The sequence below is a fragment of the Aptenodytes forsteri genome, unplaced genomic scaffold (genome assembly GCF_000699145.1).
Source record: "Aptenodytes forsteri isolate BGI_AS27 unplaced genomic scaffold, ASM69914v1 Scaffold146, whole genome shotgun sequence".
NCBI classification, from domain to species: domain Eukaryota; kingdom Metazoa; phylum Chordata; class Aves; order Sphenisciformes; family Spheniscidae; genus Aptenodytes; species Aptenodytes forsteri.
In genome coordinates, this window is record NW_008795128.1 from 7,280,628 (window position 1) to 7,296,868 (window position 16,241).

At 35.1% G+C, this 16,241-nt stretch overlaps 1 protein-coding gene across 1 annotated transcript in view; it reads right to left on the minus strand.

The window, feature by feature from the left end:
- The window catches only part of TTBK2 (tau tubulin kinase 2), a 72,798-nt gene extending 57,977 nt beyond the window's left edge, over nucleotides 1-14,821 (minus strand). The window contains exons 1-4 of the mRNA XM_019471620.1: nucleotides 14,746-14,821; nucleotides 9,324-9,471; nucleotides 3,529-3,602; nucleotides 2,337-2,477 (exon numbers count right to left, since the gene is read on the minus strand). Of these exons, the coding sequence (XP_019327165.1) occupies nucleotides 2,337-2,477; nucleotides 3,529-3,602; nucleotides 9,324-9,471; nucleotides 14,746-14,814 (432 nt within the window). The 5' untranslated portion in view covers nucleotides 14,815-14,821. The remainder of the gene's footprint in view (nucleotides 1-2,336; nucleotides 2,478-3,528; nucleotides 3,603-9,323; nucleotides 9,472-14,745) is intronic.
- Nucleotides 14,822-16,241: the final 1,420 nt, after the last annotated feature.

Sequence of the window (16,241 nt, forward strand, 5' to 3'; positions counted from 1 at the left end):
TGGCTGTGCCCCCTCCCAGCTTCTTGTGCACCTCCAGCCTTCTCAGTCAGTAGAGCACGGAAAACTAAAAAGTCCTTGGCTAGTGTAAGCATTACCTAGCAACAACTAAAACATCGGTGCGTTATCAACTTTGTTCTCATCCTAGATCCAACACACAGCACTGTACCAGCTACTAGGAAGGAAATTAACTCTATCCCTGCCAAAACCAGGACAGCAGGTTTTAAAAAAAAAAAAAACAAACAAAATAAACCAAAAAAAACCCCACCACCAAACAATAAAAGCTAGGAAGTCAGTGAGGACTTATGGAGGTAATCCATTCTGAAAAGCTTCAGTAAATTTTCTTATTTGCCTCTACGGATTAACATACCATGTTAGCCCTTTAAAAAAAAATTCAACACTGCTCGTTTATGATGTTTGAACATGTTGGCTGAATTGGTTCAAGTCTCTCCCCACCAAATCCCCTTAAAATTGATTACATGATACAAAAAAAGATAAAGCTAAAACCAAGTTCTGTGAAATGGAATTGAAACTACACATCTGAGCAAGCTGGAAGCTTAACACAATTAACTCTAGAAAAACTACTTTTCTTTTTCCATTAAGTGAAACAGCAGTACTGTTCTAAATAAATCTGAAATTCACAGCTGCTTCAAATGTCAAAGGTTGAGACTAAAAACCCAATCGAAACCATGAATTGAAATGAGTATGATCAACGTTATTTTTAAATGGAACAAAATTTCAGCATTGCCCAATTCATCCTGAGGCAAATAACCAACCAAGGATTTCAAGATTTCAGCTCAGCACAAAGCTTGCTTTTAGTATAATCTATCTAGAAGATATATAATAAAAGATAAAATGGACTTGTATTTTCAAGCCAGGAAAACTGCATGTTAGAAAGCAATCGTGCCTTCTTTTGCATATGGAAGTCACAACATAACTCCTAAAGGGGAAGAAAAATTCTTCTTTTATGAATCTAATATATTGCCTCACACTGCTGTTTTTCCTCGCTCAACATTTAATTTCCTGGGTTTTTTCCATCCCCTAACAGCATTCTCCATTTCTATCCTATTTGAGCCCATAGACTCCAAGATACAGCTAGATAACAAGATGTCCCCAATCCATCCTGCCAGCCACAAAGGAACACATTTCCCGTTCAAAACTTGGATTGTTTTCATCATTAAAATCTTGCGCTCCGGCTAACTCCTTCTCAACTATTTCACTTGACATTCACTGCCTCTGTGTCCTTTCCCTATTAAGTGAAGTCTTGGGGATGGGTCAGGGAGAATACAAGTTTTATAAAAAGTTGCAAGAAAGAAGTGATGAAAATGAAAATTCCCTAATGTACAGAAACTTATCAGAGGTTTTATGTAAACACCATTCAGCTGACAGGAAATTTAGCTATATATGCCAGATATAACCAGCCATATTTGCATCTATTAGAAAACACAAGATTTGCTTATTTTTTCTCATTTACAAATTTTGAAAGCTCAGCGTTCTAATGATATTTTTAATATAGAGCAATATTAAAAATAGCTGATGCAAATTCATGAACAAATTCAAAGAAAAACAAAAAAATAATAAGAACAAAATCGTGATGCTATCAGGAAGCTATGGTCCTCATGACATTTTGACAACACTCATTTTATTAGAATTGCACAATAAAACAATTGAATAGTTTTCTCTTACAGTCTGTCTTTTCTTTCCTTGTTTGTTACAAATATATTAAATACAAAATATTGCTATTGAAAGAACAAATTCAAAGAAAAACAAAAAAATAATAAGAACAAAATCGTGATGCTATCAGGAAGCTATGGTCCTCATGACATTTTGACAACACTCATTTTATTAGAATTGCACAATAAAACAATTGAATAGTTTTCTCTTACAGTCTGTCTTTTCTTTCCTTGTTTGTTACAAATATATTAAATACAAAATATTGCTATTGAAAAGCTTATAAATACACCCTGCGGCTAGTATCTATTCTCTTAGATTTATTATGCTAAGATATTAATTGCCATTAGCCAAACTCATTATATCATATCTCATGGCAAATACTCTTGATTGCATGATGCTACAGATAAGAGTTCAAAGTTTTAACTACAGAAAATTGCAAGGAGGCCTAAGTAACTGAAGACAATGATGACAAAGACCAAAGTTATTGTTGTTGCAATCCAACATTAATTAATAGAAAAAACCTGCCCTATCAGATGAATAAACATACAATTTTCTGTCCCTTCTCATTTTTTCATTTTAACATCTAGTATAGAACCTATTCTTATTTATGCAGCCATCTAATGACCACATATTACTTGCTTGTTTGATTTAATGGGCAGACTTACCGGTTTTATGTCCCTGTGCAGGAATCCTACAGAATGAATACTTTCAATAGATTCCAAAATCTGCTTCCCAAGCCGCAGAGTGGTACTAATGGTGAATGTTCCTCGAGACTGGCTCCGACGCAGGTCTGCCAAGTTCCGACCCTGATCAAATTAAAAGGGCGTTTTCATAAAAAAATACTAATACCGAGATTCACAGATAGCGTAAAGTCTTCCTACTTCTTCTTTAGCTGTTCATGGTTAAGCACAGAACACTCTCATTACCTATTTTCATATTCAAGGATAACACATCTCACCTAAATGTAATGAGTATATGTCCCCGAGTATCTCCAACATTAAGTTTAGAATCTATTTTTGAAAATACGAATGTTAGTATCTTTCTACTCCTAAATAACATGGACCAAACTAATCTCTATTAGAAGACTAGTACATACAGTATCAGTTAACGTTTTATCTGTGTCACACCTGAAAAAAGGCCCCTGAGAAAGTGCTCACAAAGACTTCTTTACACTCACCTCTTTAAGGAAAAGTACATAATTTATTTAATTATACAGTATATCTTAGATGACTTAACCAAACAGATGAAAAATATACTATGCAGGAAATGCACCCCCATGACATCACAGAACTGTTGGTCTGTCAAAATAACAGATGACCAACAGTATGAACTAGAGCACACTTCTTTTTCCAGTATTCATATTCACCAAGATGATAAAGGACAATAATCCCATAACTTTAAGTGCTAATCACCCATTTTATCCGTTTTCACAGGAACAACTCTTTCAGTAAAGTGAATTCAGTGTTTTCTTTTACTTGCAAAGGGTATTTTTTCACTTTCATCAAAAAAGCCAACAAAATGCACAGACTAATATATTGTATTTTAGACTATCTTCAGGGAAAGACTTCAAAGGAATGTGAATTATCTCAGAAGACATCACAGTTCACTCTTTCAATAGTCAGGTCTTTCTGAGGATGCAAACTTTCTCCTTTCTGAGAGAATTATGGAAAGGATATCAAGGGATAAAGATATAAGGATATGCTCAATTTAGGTTTGCTCACTACTATGCGTTCATGATCTTTGTTTTGTTTTTTTTTTAATTTGTCATCCTTTAAAATTTTACTAGTATTTTCATATATGCTTGGCTAATAAACCAAAACACACAAGCAAACTTTGAGCTCTGTTTGATACACTGACCTGCAACTGCATGACCACATAGTTAAATCTGTCATTCCTTCCACATCCAATGAATCTACAGACATGATCTTTTCCTGAGAGAAAAAGAAGCAAATTAGCCAATAATAATGAAATTCTGTGGTTTATTCCTTTAAATACCTAGCAAATTACTGGAAGAGATAGTTATATTTCTTTAGAGATCTTTAATAAACTAAGGCCCCCACCCCGACAATTCAACAGCTGTAAGACCAATGTCAGTTCTACCCCCAGTTAAATAGAAGTTTTGTCCCATAAAATATGCAGCCCTACCACAGCTATCACTCTTCTATAAGAAAACATACATGGCAACATGCCTAAATGTCTACAGATTTGAGGCATTTTGGATTGGGAAAAGGTTATTTTCTTGCAAAGCTGATGGCTTGTTATAGTCAATATCCCTAGCCACTATTCCTCTTTTTCTATAAGCTGCAGCTGCCATGATGAAAGAAAACAGCAGTAGTTACCTGCGGGTCATTTTTTGTATTAAAAAATTCGAGAAAATGTAATTCAACTAATCCGTTATTAGTATCTTTTTCTAGAATATGATCTTTGCTGTTTAGCTACAAAAGACAAATTCAGCTTAGGTACATTGAAGCAGATAAAGAATTGTAGTAGTTAAAAAAAATCACAGTTTGGTTTAAGCCAATTTTCTTTAAAGCCTCTTCCTGTCCTAGAAGCAAATTGTGGAGAAGAGGGCTGGTCAAAAATAATCCCCTTACTATCCTGCAGTTGTAAGTCAAAGCATAAGATTCCCCAGGTAAAAAGAGGCAAGCCAAAGACTAAACAAGAGCGAGAATGCAACCTCATTGTCACTTCAGTATCTGTGTTCATTGACTTGGAGAGAAGCTGGGACCCCTTATGACCCCACTCTACAACAGAACAGGGAACTGTAGGGTTTAAGTCCCTCATGCCATTTACCTTCCTTTCTGACACCATGGAAGCTACAGCCAAGAGAAAGCTGACGGTTGCAAGTGGCCACTAAAGCTCTGTAAAATTTGTGTCACCTAAGGTTTCTTTCATGAATTTCTTTACCCTTAGGATTACCAGAATGTCATAAATAGAAAAAAGAAGTGATAGGAGAAAAGCAATTAAAAAATTCAAAAACACATTACTGCTTTCAAATGTACTTTCATGTACTGCTAGCTACACATCTGGGGGGACTTTGTTACTGCTGCACTCATAGCTCCATCAAAACCCTAAAACTTGGCCCTACAGCTTCTGAATATTCTCACTTCACTTGACAGTTGCCTGTTTATTGCTTCCTCAGAAAGCTCCCTGCTACATACAGTTAAAACAAATAGGCCCATTTAAACAAAGAAAATAGTACAGGATTCATCAAAATAATTTATTTTAAAAGAATTAATTCAAAAGAAATCCCTACAACCTCTGCAAATATGTAGGTGCTAAGCTGTAAGTATCACTGCTTTTCCTCCACTTTTTCCTTCCACCCATTTGTTTAAGTGAGACAGGCAATGTTACAGACAGTATAATTTTATGAAGAAAAAGGATTTGCAGCAAGAAATTTTGTATATTCATTGCTGCAGTTTCCAGTTAATGAAGTCTCACCTCAAATATTCATGATTCATTTTACGGCCACTGTGGGTATGCTGAAGGAACATCTTCAGAGAAACATATATTAGATTTCGTCTGACAAATTGAGTAAACGTCCAAAACTCGGTTTGGTCAGAGAAACACCATTTTAACTGGAGCAACAACTCCAGTTGTGTGGTAAATTCTCTGGAAACTAAGTTTTATGAAAATCTGAGGAAATGGGAAAGGACAGAAGTAGGGCCTGTACACCTTATACAAATAGCATGATCCTCCGCCACTCCAGTGTGGCTATACGTACCTACTACACCTTTGCAGATACCTTCAGTTCCTTTTCCCTCAGCAAGAAAACAGTATTTTCTCACACCTGTGAGCCACATGGCTGGGGAGCAGGGGGAGAAGAAGATGGTAATAGGCTGCAGTGAACAACTATGCCCTTGAAAAGCTTCCTAGGGAGGGTACGAAGCCTACTTGCCATTCCCCAGGCTGCAGTGTATCACTACAGCTAGCTTTTCACCCTACACCAGACACAACCCATCACTAAATTATGCTAGAGAGCTGTAAATGAGTGAGGGAGAAGTCTGTAAGGTTGAGACGGAAACCAACTGAGTGAGTCTCACTCTCACTGAGCGAGATGTGATAAATCTGTCTTCTCCCATCTGACTGTGGGAACAGATGGCCTAACAACATGATTAAACAAAACAACCATCTGTTGCAGCAGATTTCTTGTTTTTTAAAAAACCAAACAAAAAAAAAAACAAACAGAAAACAGAGCTTAAAGAGTTAAACAGTATTCTGACAACAATAATTAGGAGACAGCATCATTGGGGGGGGGGATAAAAAAAAAAAATCAAAGATACAATTGATGACTAAGCTGTAATAAATGGCCGTATCAGTGAACATACTCCTCCTTCATAATTGAGAAGTCATACAACTACTCACATATTTAAGCATGTTTTGCTTGATCAGGGTCTTAAAAGAGCTTCTTTGAAGTTTTTCATTATTCACTGTACTGCATACCTACAAAGTTATGACTCATTTCAGCCCTGCAATGAATGACCACACTGTCTTAATTTCCAAAATTTCTGAAAGCAAAAATAATAAAAAAATAGTACATCCCTGCACTTCTGCCAACAGCTATTCTCATTTCAGTTTCACAGTTTCTGTGAAATAAGATTCTAATTCAGAAACACTCGAAAGCATGTTTATAACCTTGAGAATGTGCCTAGCTCTAGTAAAGACTGGAAGAGCCGTTTTGCTGGATTGAGACATATTACACCTATTTATTTAATTCTTTCCTAAAAGCCTATTTCTTCATAGTTTTCCCAGAAACTGTACGTGGTAATAAATATGTTTTTTTAAAAAAATCAGATCCACACATCAAGAGAATTCTGAATGACACTGTCAGCTCACTGTGTCTCATTACATACTATTCATAGATCAAACCTTCCAAATATTTGCAAGAAATAGGATTTTCATGACAATTATATTCCTTCCTCTGTTTTATGTCCAAGGTAACTAGAACACCTTGAAAGTAAGAGAACATAAGCCCTTTGAGAAAAGGATAGTAATTATATACATACATATATATACACACACACATGCCAAAGAGGGATACAAGAGCAAGATAAAAGTTGGTCTCAGAGGATGTACGCTATTAGAAGGTTGTCACAAAAATATCCTAAAAGAACCATTTACAATTTCACCTGCTCTGAATCTGCATGAAAAAAAACTTGTCAAAAACAAGAAAAATTTCTACATGGTAAATGAAGCATTTAATAAAAAATATTCTTCAAGAAGCAATGATAAAGTTGTTTTCTACTCCATGTTTTTGTCCATTTTTCTTGATTTTCTCTCTGCTTCAAATTTTTAGCTCTTGCATACTGAAAACTTGGGAAGGTAGAAAAATCAATGGAAATGGCTCCTAGGAGCCAAGATTTTATGTAAAACATGAAATGGTCTCTACCATATCTTATTTAATAAAAATCCTTTAAGGATGGATAAAAATATATGCATGTAAAAATAAAGTTACATATCTGTGCAAACTATAAATCTCAATATATGCAAAAGGTTCACCCTTGACCCATCTCTTACAGTAGTCACTTTCCTGATCATCTACAATGTTCCCTACCTAAAACCAGAACAGTTACACTGTAATGTGGAACTTGCACAGCAATGACTAAAGGTCACCTCTAGTGTTACTATCATGGAATCACCAACTTCTGGTTTTGTTTTTTTTTTTAAATTGTGCAAGAGAATAAGAAGAGATAAAAATTAAAGAATAATATTTAGATTGTTTTCTTATAAGGAAGGTTGTCAAAAGAGCTCCTTGTAAAGATCTCATACAAAATCAAGGTTCTAGTTATACAAAAACTTCTATTTATTGTTTTCTCAGAGAAATAATATCAAGAAAATAAATAACTGAAAGATCTTTATTTGGATTATTTGCCTCAGTGGATCTTTTGTTCAGATGTTTCATTATTCTGTTCTTTTCATCTAGAGGGCATTTCCCATGATTCAGTAGAACCAGAGGGACTCTTCTGCAGGAAGACTTGTGTTGTTAAAGGAATTACACTCCCAAAGGAAGACTGATGAGAAAATTATAACTTCTGTAAGGCCCTATGGCAACTATTCACAAATCAGTTTTTTATTATTTCAGCAAACATTTTTGGTTTTCAAAAATGCTACAAAAGGTAAAGAAGTTTTTACTAAGAAAAAAGCATTTTTGTAACATCTTAACTCAAACTTCACTATACTTAAATTCACAGTAGAAAGTTATAAGGCACTCCAGTTATGCAGTCGTATATAAAGCTATGTTTTTACCTATCATTGGCATTGTAGTGCTACCAAATTCCAATATTTTATTTCAGTTATTACTATTTTTATTATTACTTTAGCTGCTTCACCTATACCATTTTAAAGACTCTGGTTTTTGTTAAAAATAGAATCAAGCTCACGTGTGCAGAAAAAAAAAAAAACAACAAAAACCTTGAAAAATTAATTCCAAGCATTTAAAAACCCAGGAGTTACAGAGTATTTGTTTCTTCAAAACTCACTATCTTTAAGATAATTTCTTTCAAGAACCCTGACAAATGGTTTCTAAATGTACGATTGGTAATACTGAAATTTATTATTCATCTCTGGACTAGAAACTCTAAAATTCAAAGAAAGCTAATATGCAGTCCCTGAATCTTCTTACTCAACTATATAATACTACGTTTTTGTGAAATTCATTAAAAAGATATAAACATAAGAACAGTTTGTTAACACTACAACATGTGACATGCTTGCCCTCTTAAATCTATAGAGGCTGTCAATTTCTGCTGCAATGTGACCTTTACAGCAGATTAGGCAGCACCATATGTCACGCAGATTTTGTTTTATTCCAACTAACAGTTTAGAAAAATCGGGCTGCTGACAGGGATGGATGTATTAGTCAAAATCTTCCAGATTCAAAATAATTTTTTTAAAGAAGAAAGTTGCCCTTTAAACTTTCTTTTTATAATCTTATGTTGTGAAAAGGAATGAAGAGAAGCCATTGCATATTTCTCTGTACTGATAGCTTCAGACATTAAAGTATCTAAAGGTACATTAAAAGTGACTATTCAAAGCTGTGATTCTGAATGGTCAAGGACCTGAACCCTAAAAAGTATTTCAGGACTCTACATGCCAATAATTTTTTTTCTACAAGTTCCAGTATTTTAAGGGGTTTTTTTTGTTTGTTTGTGTGGGGTTTTTTTGAAATATGTTTCCCATTTCAACATTAGAATTATCCTTGGCAATACTTGCAAAGGCAAAGAAATACAAATATTCTTATCCTGGATGCTATGTGAAGGACCCACAAATATTCAGTGCTAGATAGTACAGAAAAAAAGAGACCATCTTAGAAGGGGAAATAAAAAGCTAACAACAACAAAGTCTAGAGCTAAAAAAGGTAAGAAGAAGATGCAGATCCAGAATAAACTACAGTTGAGCATAGGATTTGCAGCAATTTAATTTTTTTTGTTGTTCTTTTTGTTTTCATGCCATCCCATTTCAAAGAAAAGGTCCATTGTAGCAAAACGTTCAGAAGCTGAAAGAGCTTCTATTCCACTTTTAATAACCATTTAGCAATAACCTGCAGAATATGGGGAATATTTACTGAAACTATGACTAAATAGAGATTATAATGATTTTTTAAGAAGATACACTGACATTCTACTTCTGGCATATCCAGGGTACAGCCCTACCTTGCAATTTCTTCAACACAGCTACTTCCATTTTCAGCACTTGCTTTGGCTGCTGAGCTGATTCGACCTTCAGTGCAACATTTTCCCGAGTAAGCAAGTCCAGTGCATCGTAAATTTCTCCAAATCCTCCGCCTCCTATTTTCCTCAACTGTATTGGGAAAAAAAGAAAGAACAAAAACAGATTTAAAAGATGGGAGAAGGAAAAAAAGGAAACAAGACATCAACACTTCTTTGTACTGCCTGCCATACCGCAAACGCTGTTGTATTACTAATAGATTTTAAAATAACATACTCGTATCCTTCAGTACATAAAAGAGCTGCTGAATAATCTACTAAGGTATGGTTAACCACAGTTTGGAAGAGAATCCTAGGAAAACAAGTTAACACACCTGATCTCCATCTGCACTAAACTTCTATTTAATACAATAGAAGAGTGCACTAGCATTCCCAGCATGAATCTGACCAAAGTCAGCATGCTAAAGTCTTTTCTCAAATAGTCACATACTACCCAGAGACTTTCAAATACAAATGCACAGTGACATTTTTTTAAAACTTGCCATCTTCTTCCTTTTTCGGAAATACGCACACTGAATACTAAAGGTATAAAAGTTCTTGGACTTACGGAAAAGAGACAGCATTTTCTATTATATGCAGTGACTTACACATAACAGCTAAATCATAAATGATAAGAAAAGGCTATGATTAAGTTTGACTATATATTTTAAATGTTACTCACATTTCCATTCACCAATACCATTCTTATTAACAGACATACTAAAGAAACTTGCACCACTGAAAGTTTCATCTGTGTTAGGAAGAGGTAAAAAGAATGCTTCTGGCATATTAATTAGTTTGCTCTACATTCAGAGCAAATATTAATAGTTGTGTTTTCACTCTGCTTTAAATGTTCACAGGGAACAGAGACTTGTCTGGTTTTCAGTATCAAAAATGTCAATGTTATTTCACGTAATGCTTTCATATGGTGATCTCCGCTGTAGCTACCATTCTAAAGTTAATAAAAGAGAAAAGGAGACAAAAAGAACTTACCCTAAGAAACACACAATATTGTATTTTTACTGTATTTTACTTTGAAAGAACTGACATGGTTTTCTAAACATCATTTGAAAACATACAGTTGCTAAGGTTATATGACTACACTGTATTAAATGTCATCTAAACATTCCAGGGATCTAGAGATCAGCAATGTGCTGACCTATCTTCAGATTCTGAAAATAAATCTGATGTCTCTTAATCCAGACAATCAGCCATCTGACTGAGAAAGAAAAACAATTTTTAAAATAGCCTAGGCCCCTAAGAATAAGGAAGAAGCTAACAGGTAAAATACTCATATTGTCTACTTGCATTTTTCAAGTCATATCGCATGAAATTTTTATTCTGTATGATTACAACAATACTCAGTATTTCATCATGCACTTTCTGTCCTGAAGGTCTTTTACCATCACAAGCAACTGCTATTTCAATATTCTTGAGGAAAATATGGTCCAAGATACGTAGCATTATCTACATTACTCACTTCTGGCCAATTCATTGCCCATTTTAAAAAGGTGCATAGGATAGACAGCACACCACATCTTCAGACCTACAGAACTAACCCACCTAAATATCTGCTTCTAGTGCAATACCTGTTGACTGCAAATTCACACGTTCATTTCTTTCTAACAAGCACACTAGCTGTTAGCAAATGCAATCTCCTCTTCTCCACAGGCTGTATACTTTCTCTGAAGCAGTGTAACATGCATACTACCAACACAGGCTTAAGCCTGTTGCTCTTTAACCTACACATTTCAAGAACTTGTTCTTGAAGTTCAGGTACAGAGTATCATAAATCCTGAATAAGAAGTTTGTGTCTTCGGACATGACTTGTTTAAGGTACTACTCAGGTAAGAGTCTAGGGTTAACTCTGAAATAATGACAAACCATGAGAAATAGAAACCTTTCAAGTCCCATGAAATACTCAGTATAACTTGGTTACATTCCGATGTATTTAACATATGCAGTGTTAGTCTTTACAGAAAGGAAAGAGATCTGTCATCTAAATATTGGGAAAAATAGCAAGTTTTAAACAGGATTATATATGTATATATATTAAAAGAAAAAAAAAGTATGTGCGTATCTACGTATCTCTCTCGAAGATGTAGTTTCGTGACTAATTTGGCCATTTTAAGTCTGCACTTTTCTGTTCCACCTCTTGGTCTGGTAATGCCACATAGACATTGATCTGACTGTAGTCTTCAGCGTAAGCACATAAATTTTCAGCATAGTACAAGCACAATGGAGACAGTGAGAATGCATGGTGAAAAAGCTGAGAGGGGAAAAGGAAAGAGGTGACACAGCCATCCTCACCCCTATACAAACTTACAGCATTTATCATATAACTTCATTTACCAGCTTTGAGAAACAGCCAGACGGAGAAAGACTACCTTTGAAAGGCTTTTTTTTCCTGCTTGTGTGCTTAAAAAAAATTAAAGAAAAAATAAATCAAAACAAAACCAAACACACCACCACACTAATAAAATAAACAGATCAATTTCTATCCTCAGATAAAGTACGCCAGAATCATTAACATACATCCAATAACGACATCAGTCAACAATTCCAGGCACAAATGAACCTCTCTGATTGCAGAAAAAATATTTTCCACACCCTTTGTCACTGGGTCACGCACCACATTCAGCAATGAGCCCACGTTTTCCTTGGTCTTCTTTTTGCTGCCAATGTCCCTGTAGAAGCCTTTCTCATTGCTTTTCACATCCCTCACCAGTTTCAACTGCCAGCTGAGCTCTGGCTTTCCTATATATTCATCCCAACACACAGAGGCAATGTCTCCATATTAAACTTGGGCAGCTCATCCCTGCTTCCACCTTCTGTTCACTTGCATTTTGCTTTTGAGTTCAGACAGGAGTTGACTGTTCAATTATACTGGCCTCCTGCCACATACGCTCAACATCTTTTACCTTGACAAGGACCATGTTGCCCTCGTTTACACCTGCACCACCATTCTCCCATTTCGTACATTAGTTTCAAGCTTCTCTTCTTTGCATTCAGCATCTCACACCCCAGACTCATTCTCTCCATTCTCTCTTCCACTCCTACCTCTTTGTATGCTTCAAGTCTAAAGCATACAATTTCCAACATGTTTTATCCTGGTATTTTCACTTACGCTACATAGTGAATGATGTTCTTAAACCTGCCTAAAAACAATTATCATTACAATCATGTCCCTCCAAGTCAGGATTGTAATAGATGTTTCAAAGGCAAAAAGAGGAATGAGAAAAGGCATCGCCAGAGGATAAAAGCAAATGCTAATAGATACAGAGACCAGTAGAGAGGGAGGGTGTCACTATAAAAATATTTTATAGTGTCTTTTCTATGCTTACTTTTCAAAATAGAATCACCCTGAAGAACGTCTAGGTTAAAAGTAAATTTAATTGAGCATAGTTTTTTTTAAATGTTCATGTCCACAAATTCCAGGCATGTTTTCATGATTACAAAGACCAAGGTCCTGAACAGCAAAAACTCTGAGACTGCATTTCAGCTGCAAATCTTTACATAACTTCCAGAATGTGTACTTTTTTTTTTTTTTCTTAAACTGGTTACAACAAAATAATCTCATGCAATCATACTACAGAGCTGCCATTCTTCAATGCAGGGGGAAAAAAGCAGGATATTGGGAGAGTTCCACAAGGAACAATCAGAAGTACTACTGATAATTAGGGACAGTACTCATTGTCACCAAAACTTGAAAGTCCACTGGTTTATACCACCTCATCTTTCTACACAAGGAATTTTTAAGTACTCTACTGCTTCAAGAACACTAGCAAAAAACTTCAATACTTCATAACCTAACAGAAAAGTATTAATTATATTAATATATATGTGTGTCAAGGACCAAGGAATTTCTAAAATTTGCATGCTATTTTCTTCCACTGGCAGACTGTCCAATGCAATCCTGAATTCAGAAAGAAGTATATTGCCTTAGATGCCATCAAGAAATCTTTAATGTTTGCTACGGAAATTAAGAAATCAAAGAGTTACCCACAGACAATATTTGGCACTCATCTGCCTGTAATGCTTGATTTGGAAAATGTACAAGTTAAAATGTATAATCACGAGATAAACAACAGCCTACTCTCAAAATTTTCCAAAAGACACCGATCTGATCATCATTCTTCATTACATAGGAAAGAAAATAAACCTGAAGAAAACAGGACTACTGTTGCACATATCAGACAACTGAGTAGTTTTGTGCATAGTGATGTATTAGTATACTGTTATCTATTTATAATGCTATTTTCTTCTATTCGATCTGATTCAAGACTATGCTTTCAGTTTTTACTTCACTGCAATATTGAGATGCAATATAAGAAGATATTTTACAAATACTTACACTCCAAAGACAGCCATTTAGGTTCTATTTACACAAAAGGAAATATAAAGGTTTCCTATACAAAGCTAGTATCAGCTTCCCGCATTTTTAAACGAGGGATAGGGCACAAGATAGTTGAAATTATTTTCTCTATACGAATTTGAAATGATGAATCTTCTGTGTTCAGTCTCACAGTTTTAAATAAAATATTGAAATATGGGAGTAACATAAAGCAAAGATGATGCAAAAAATAGTGATTCAGTATCCATTCACAGCCTACTAAACACACAGAGATATCCAATATGTTCTATTAAGAAGTGGTGCTTTTTTCTTTTTTTTTTTCCTTTTTTTATTTTAAATCTCAAAAAAAATCCACAAGCAAAAAAATTCTAAAGTGATCAGGGGAATGGAGAAGGAACTATGAGAACTCAGCCTGTTTTTCCCAGCAAAAAGAGTTTCAAATGGATACTATTTCCCTCTAGATGTAAATCAAGGATATGAACACCAAAAGGGAACAGAGCTATTTATGGTAAAGCCAATACTGGCACACAATCAAATGGATACAAATCAGCCAGGAATAAACCTATGCTACAAAATATAATGAACAAAAATCATTTCTAATTAGAAGAGCAGCAAGGGCCTGAAAGACCTTCCTATAAGAAGTAACAAATCTCACAATCTGACTAGTTTCAAGAGGGTGCCTGACTGATTTCCAAAACAGACTGACATAATCACTGGCTGATCAGATTCAATATAGTAACAGGACTCTTCCAGTTGTACTCTGAACAGGCACTAAGTTAGGATTTAAAAGCCTTCTTAGGTCCTTACCAGAAAAAAACCCACCTTAAATCCATATAACTTCTTTTTAAAGTAGGATAAGAGAAACAAGAGGTTTTAAAGTCCTTTCACCATTTAACATAAGCATTAAGCAAAATACATCTCACAAGAATTTTGAAACAGACTTCAAAGCACAAACTACTTCTTTTTAAAAACATGTTTTAAAGAAGAAAAAGAATTGCAGGAAGGCATACTCACCACCTTCCATCTTTCTTTGACCAAGATTCCTACACTGAGGATGTCAGGCTGCTCCCCTCCTCCACTCATTGCAACCTCCTGACGCGATGGTGCTGCTATGCAAAGTCTAGGTCAGTAGAAACCATCCAGATCCCAGGAGTGGCTTCCATTTAACCAGTGACTGCAGAAACAGAGCAGAACGTAGGATCTCAATGATTAACAGAATAACATGAAATACAGAAAAAGTCGTGTTTCTCACCTAGCACCTTAACTAGTTTTTGTATCCCATAGTGACTTATTTTGGAATTCTAGCCAAACAAATTCCAGTACAGAAAGAAATTCAAGTATATTCTTCCTTATTTTTTTAATCTGCTCTCTCTCAAACCTCCAAGCCCAATCTCAAAATAGTACTAGTGAATATAAACATTTTCAGAGTTATATTCTGCAGGCAGTCTCAAATTGCTGTAAATCATAATTACGTTTAAATTTAATTTTAATAACTTTTAAAATATAATTAATATTTACTAAATAGTTGGTTAAGTAATTAATAGTAATATATAATAATAAGCTTAAAGTAATATTAACGAAAAAATTACAAAATTAAAACTAAATACTTAAATCAGAATGGTAATTTAATTTATTGCACTGCATACAGACTATTCCACATTTTACAATGTGTTTCACATAGCTAGGATTACCTATGATTAAATATGGCTAAAGTACAATTTTGTTGGTTTATGTCAGGGTACAAATAGCTAAAGGGAAAAAAACTTGTCTTGGGCAACTCTATCAGTTTAATTTTTTAACTTTCTGGCTTTAGGCAAACACCTCTAAAACGAATTTTATATAGCCATATAAAAACTTGTCTTTGGGAGATTAATTCATCCATAATGGCTCCCATTAGCAACTACTACAACCAATTAAAAGCTTATTTCAATTCTTTGAAGCTTTTCTAGAATTGTGCTTATTTGCTACACTGGTATAATTATACAAGTGTTAACTCTTTGTACAAACTCTTATCCAATGATAAGACTCTTCAGAAGTGTATTTCCTTTGGGTTTATTTCTATCACTTCCAAAATAGCATAAATTAAAAGTGAAAAATTCTTTTCTCCTTGAATCAACACACAAATGGTATGCAAAATTGGTACAACCATTCTCATTTAAATTAACAATATGCCCTTCCATGTGGATAAATGCCAAGTTTACTACTGGGCTAAATTATGCTTTTTAAAAAACAACCTGCTGCTTAAACAACCTGGCTTTTAAGACAGAGGTTTGTTTGACATGGCCAATGGCCAATGGCATCCTGGCCTGTATCAGAAACAGTGTGGCCAGCAGGAGTAGGGAAGTGATCGTGCCCCTGTACTCGGCACTGGTGAGGCCGCACCTCGAATACTGTGTTCAGTTTTGGGCCCCTCACTACAAGAAGGACGTTGAGGTGCTGGAGCGTGTCCAGAGAAGGGCAACGAGGCTGGTGAGGGGTCTGGAGCACAAGTCTTATGAGGAGCGGCTGAG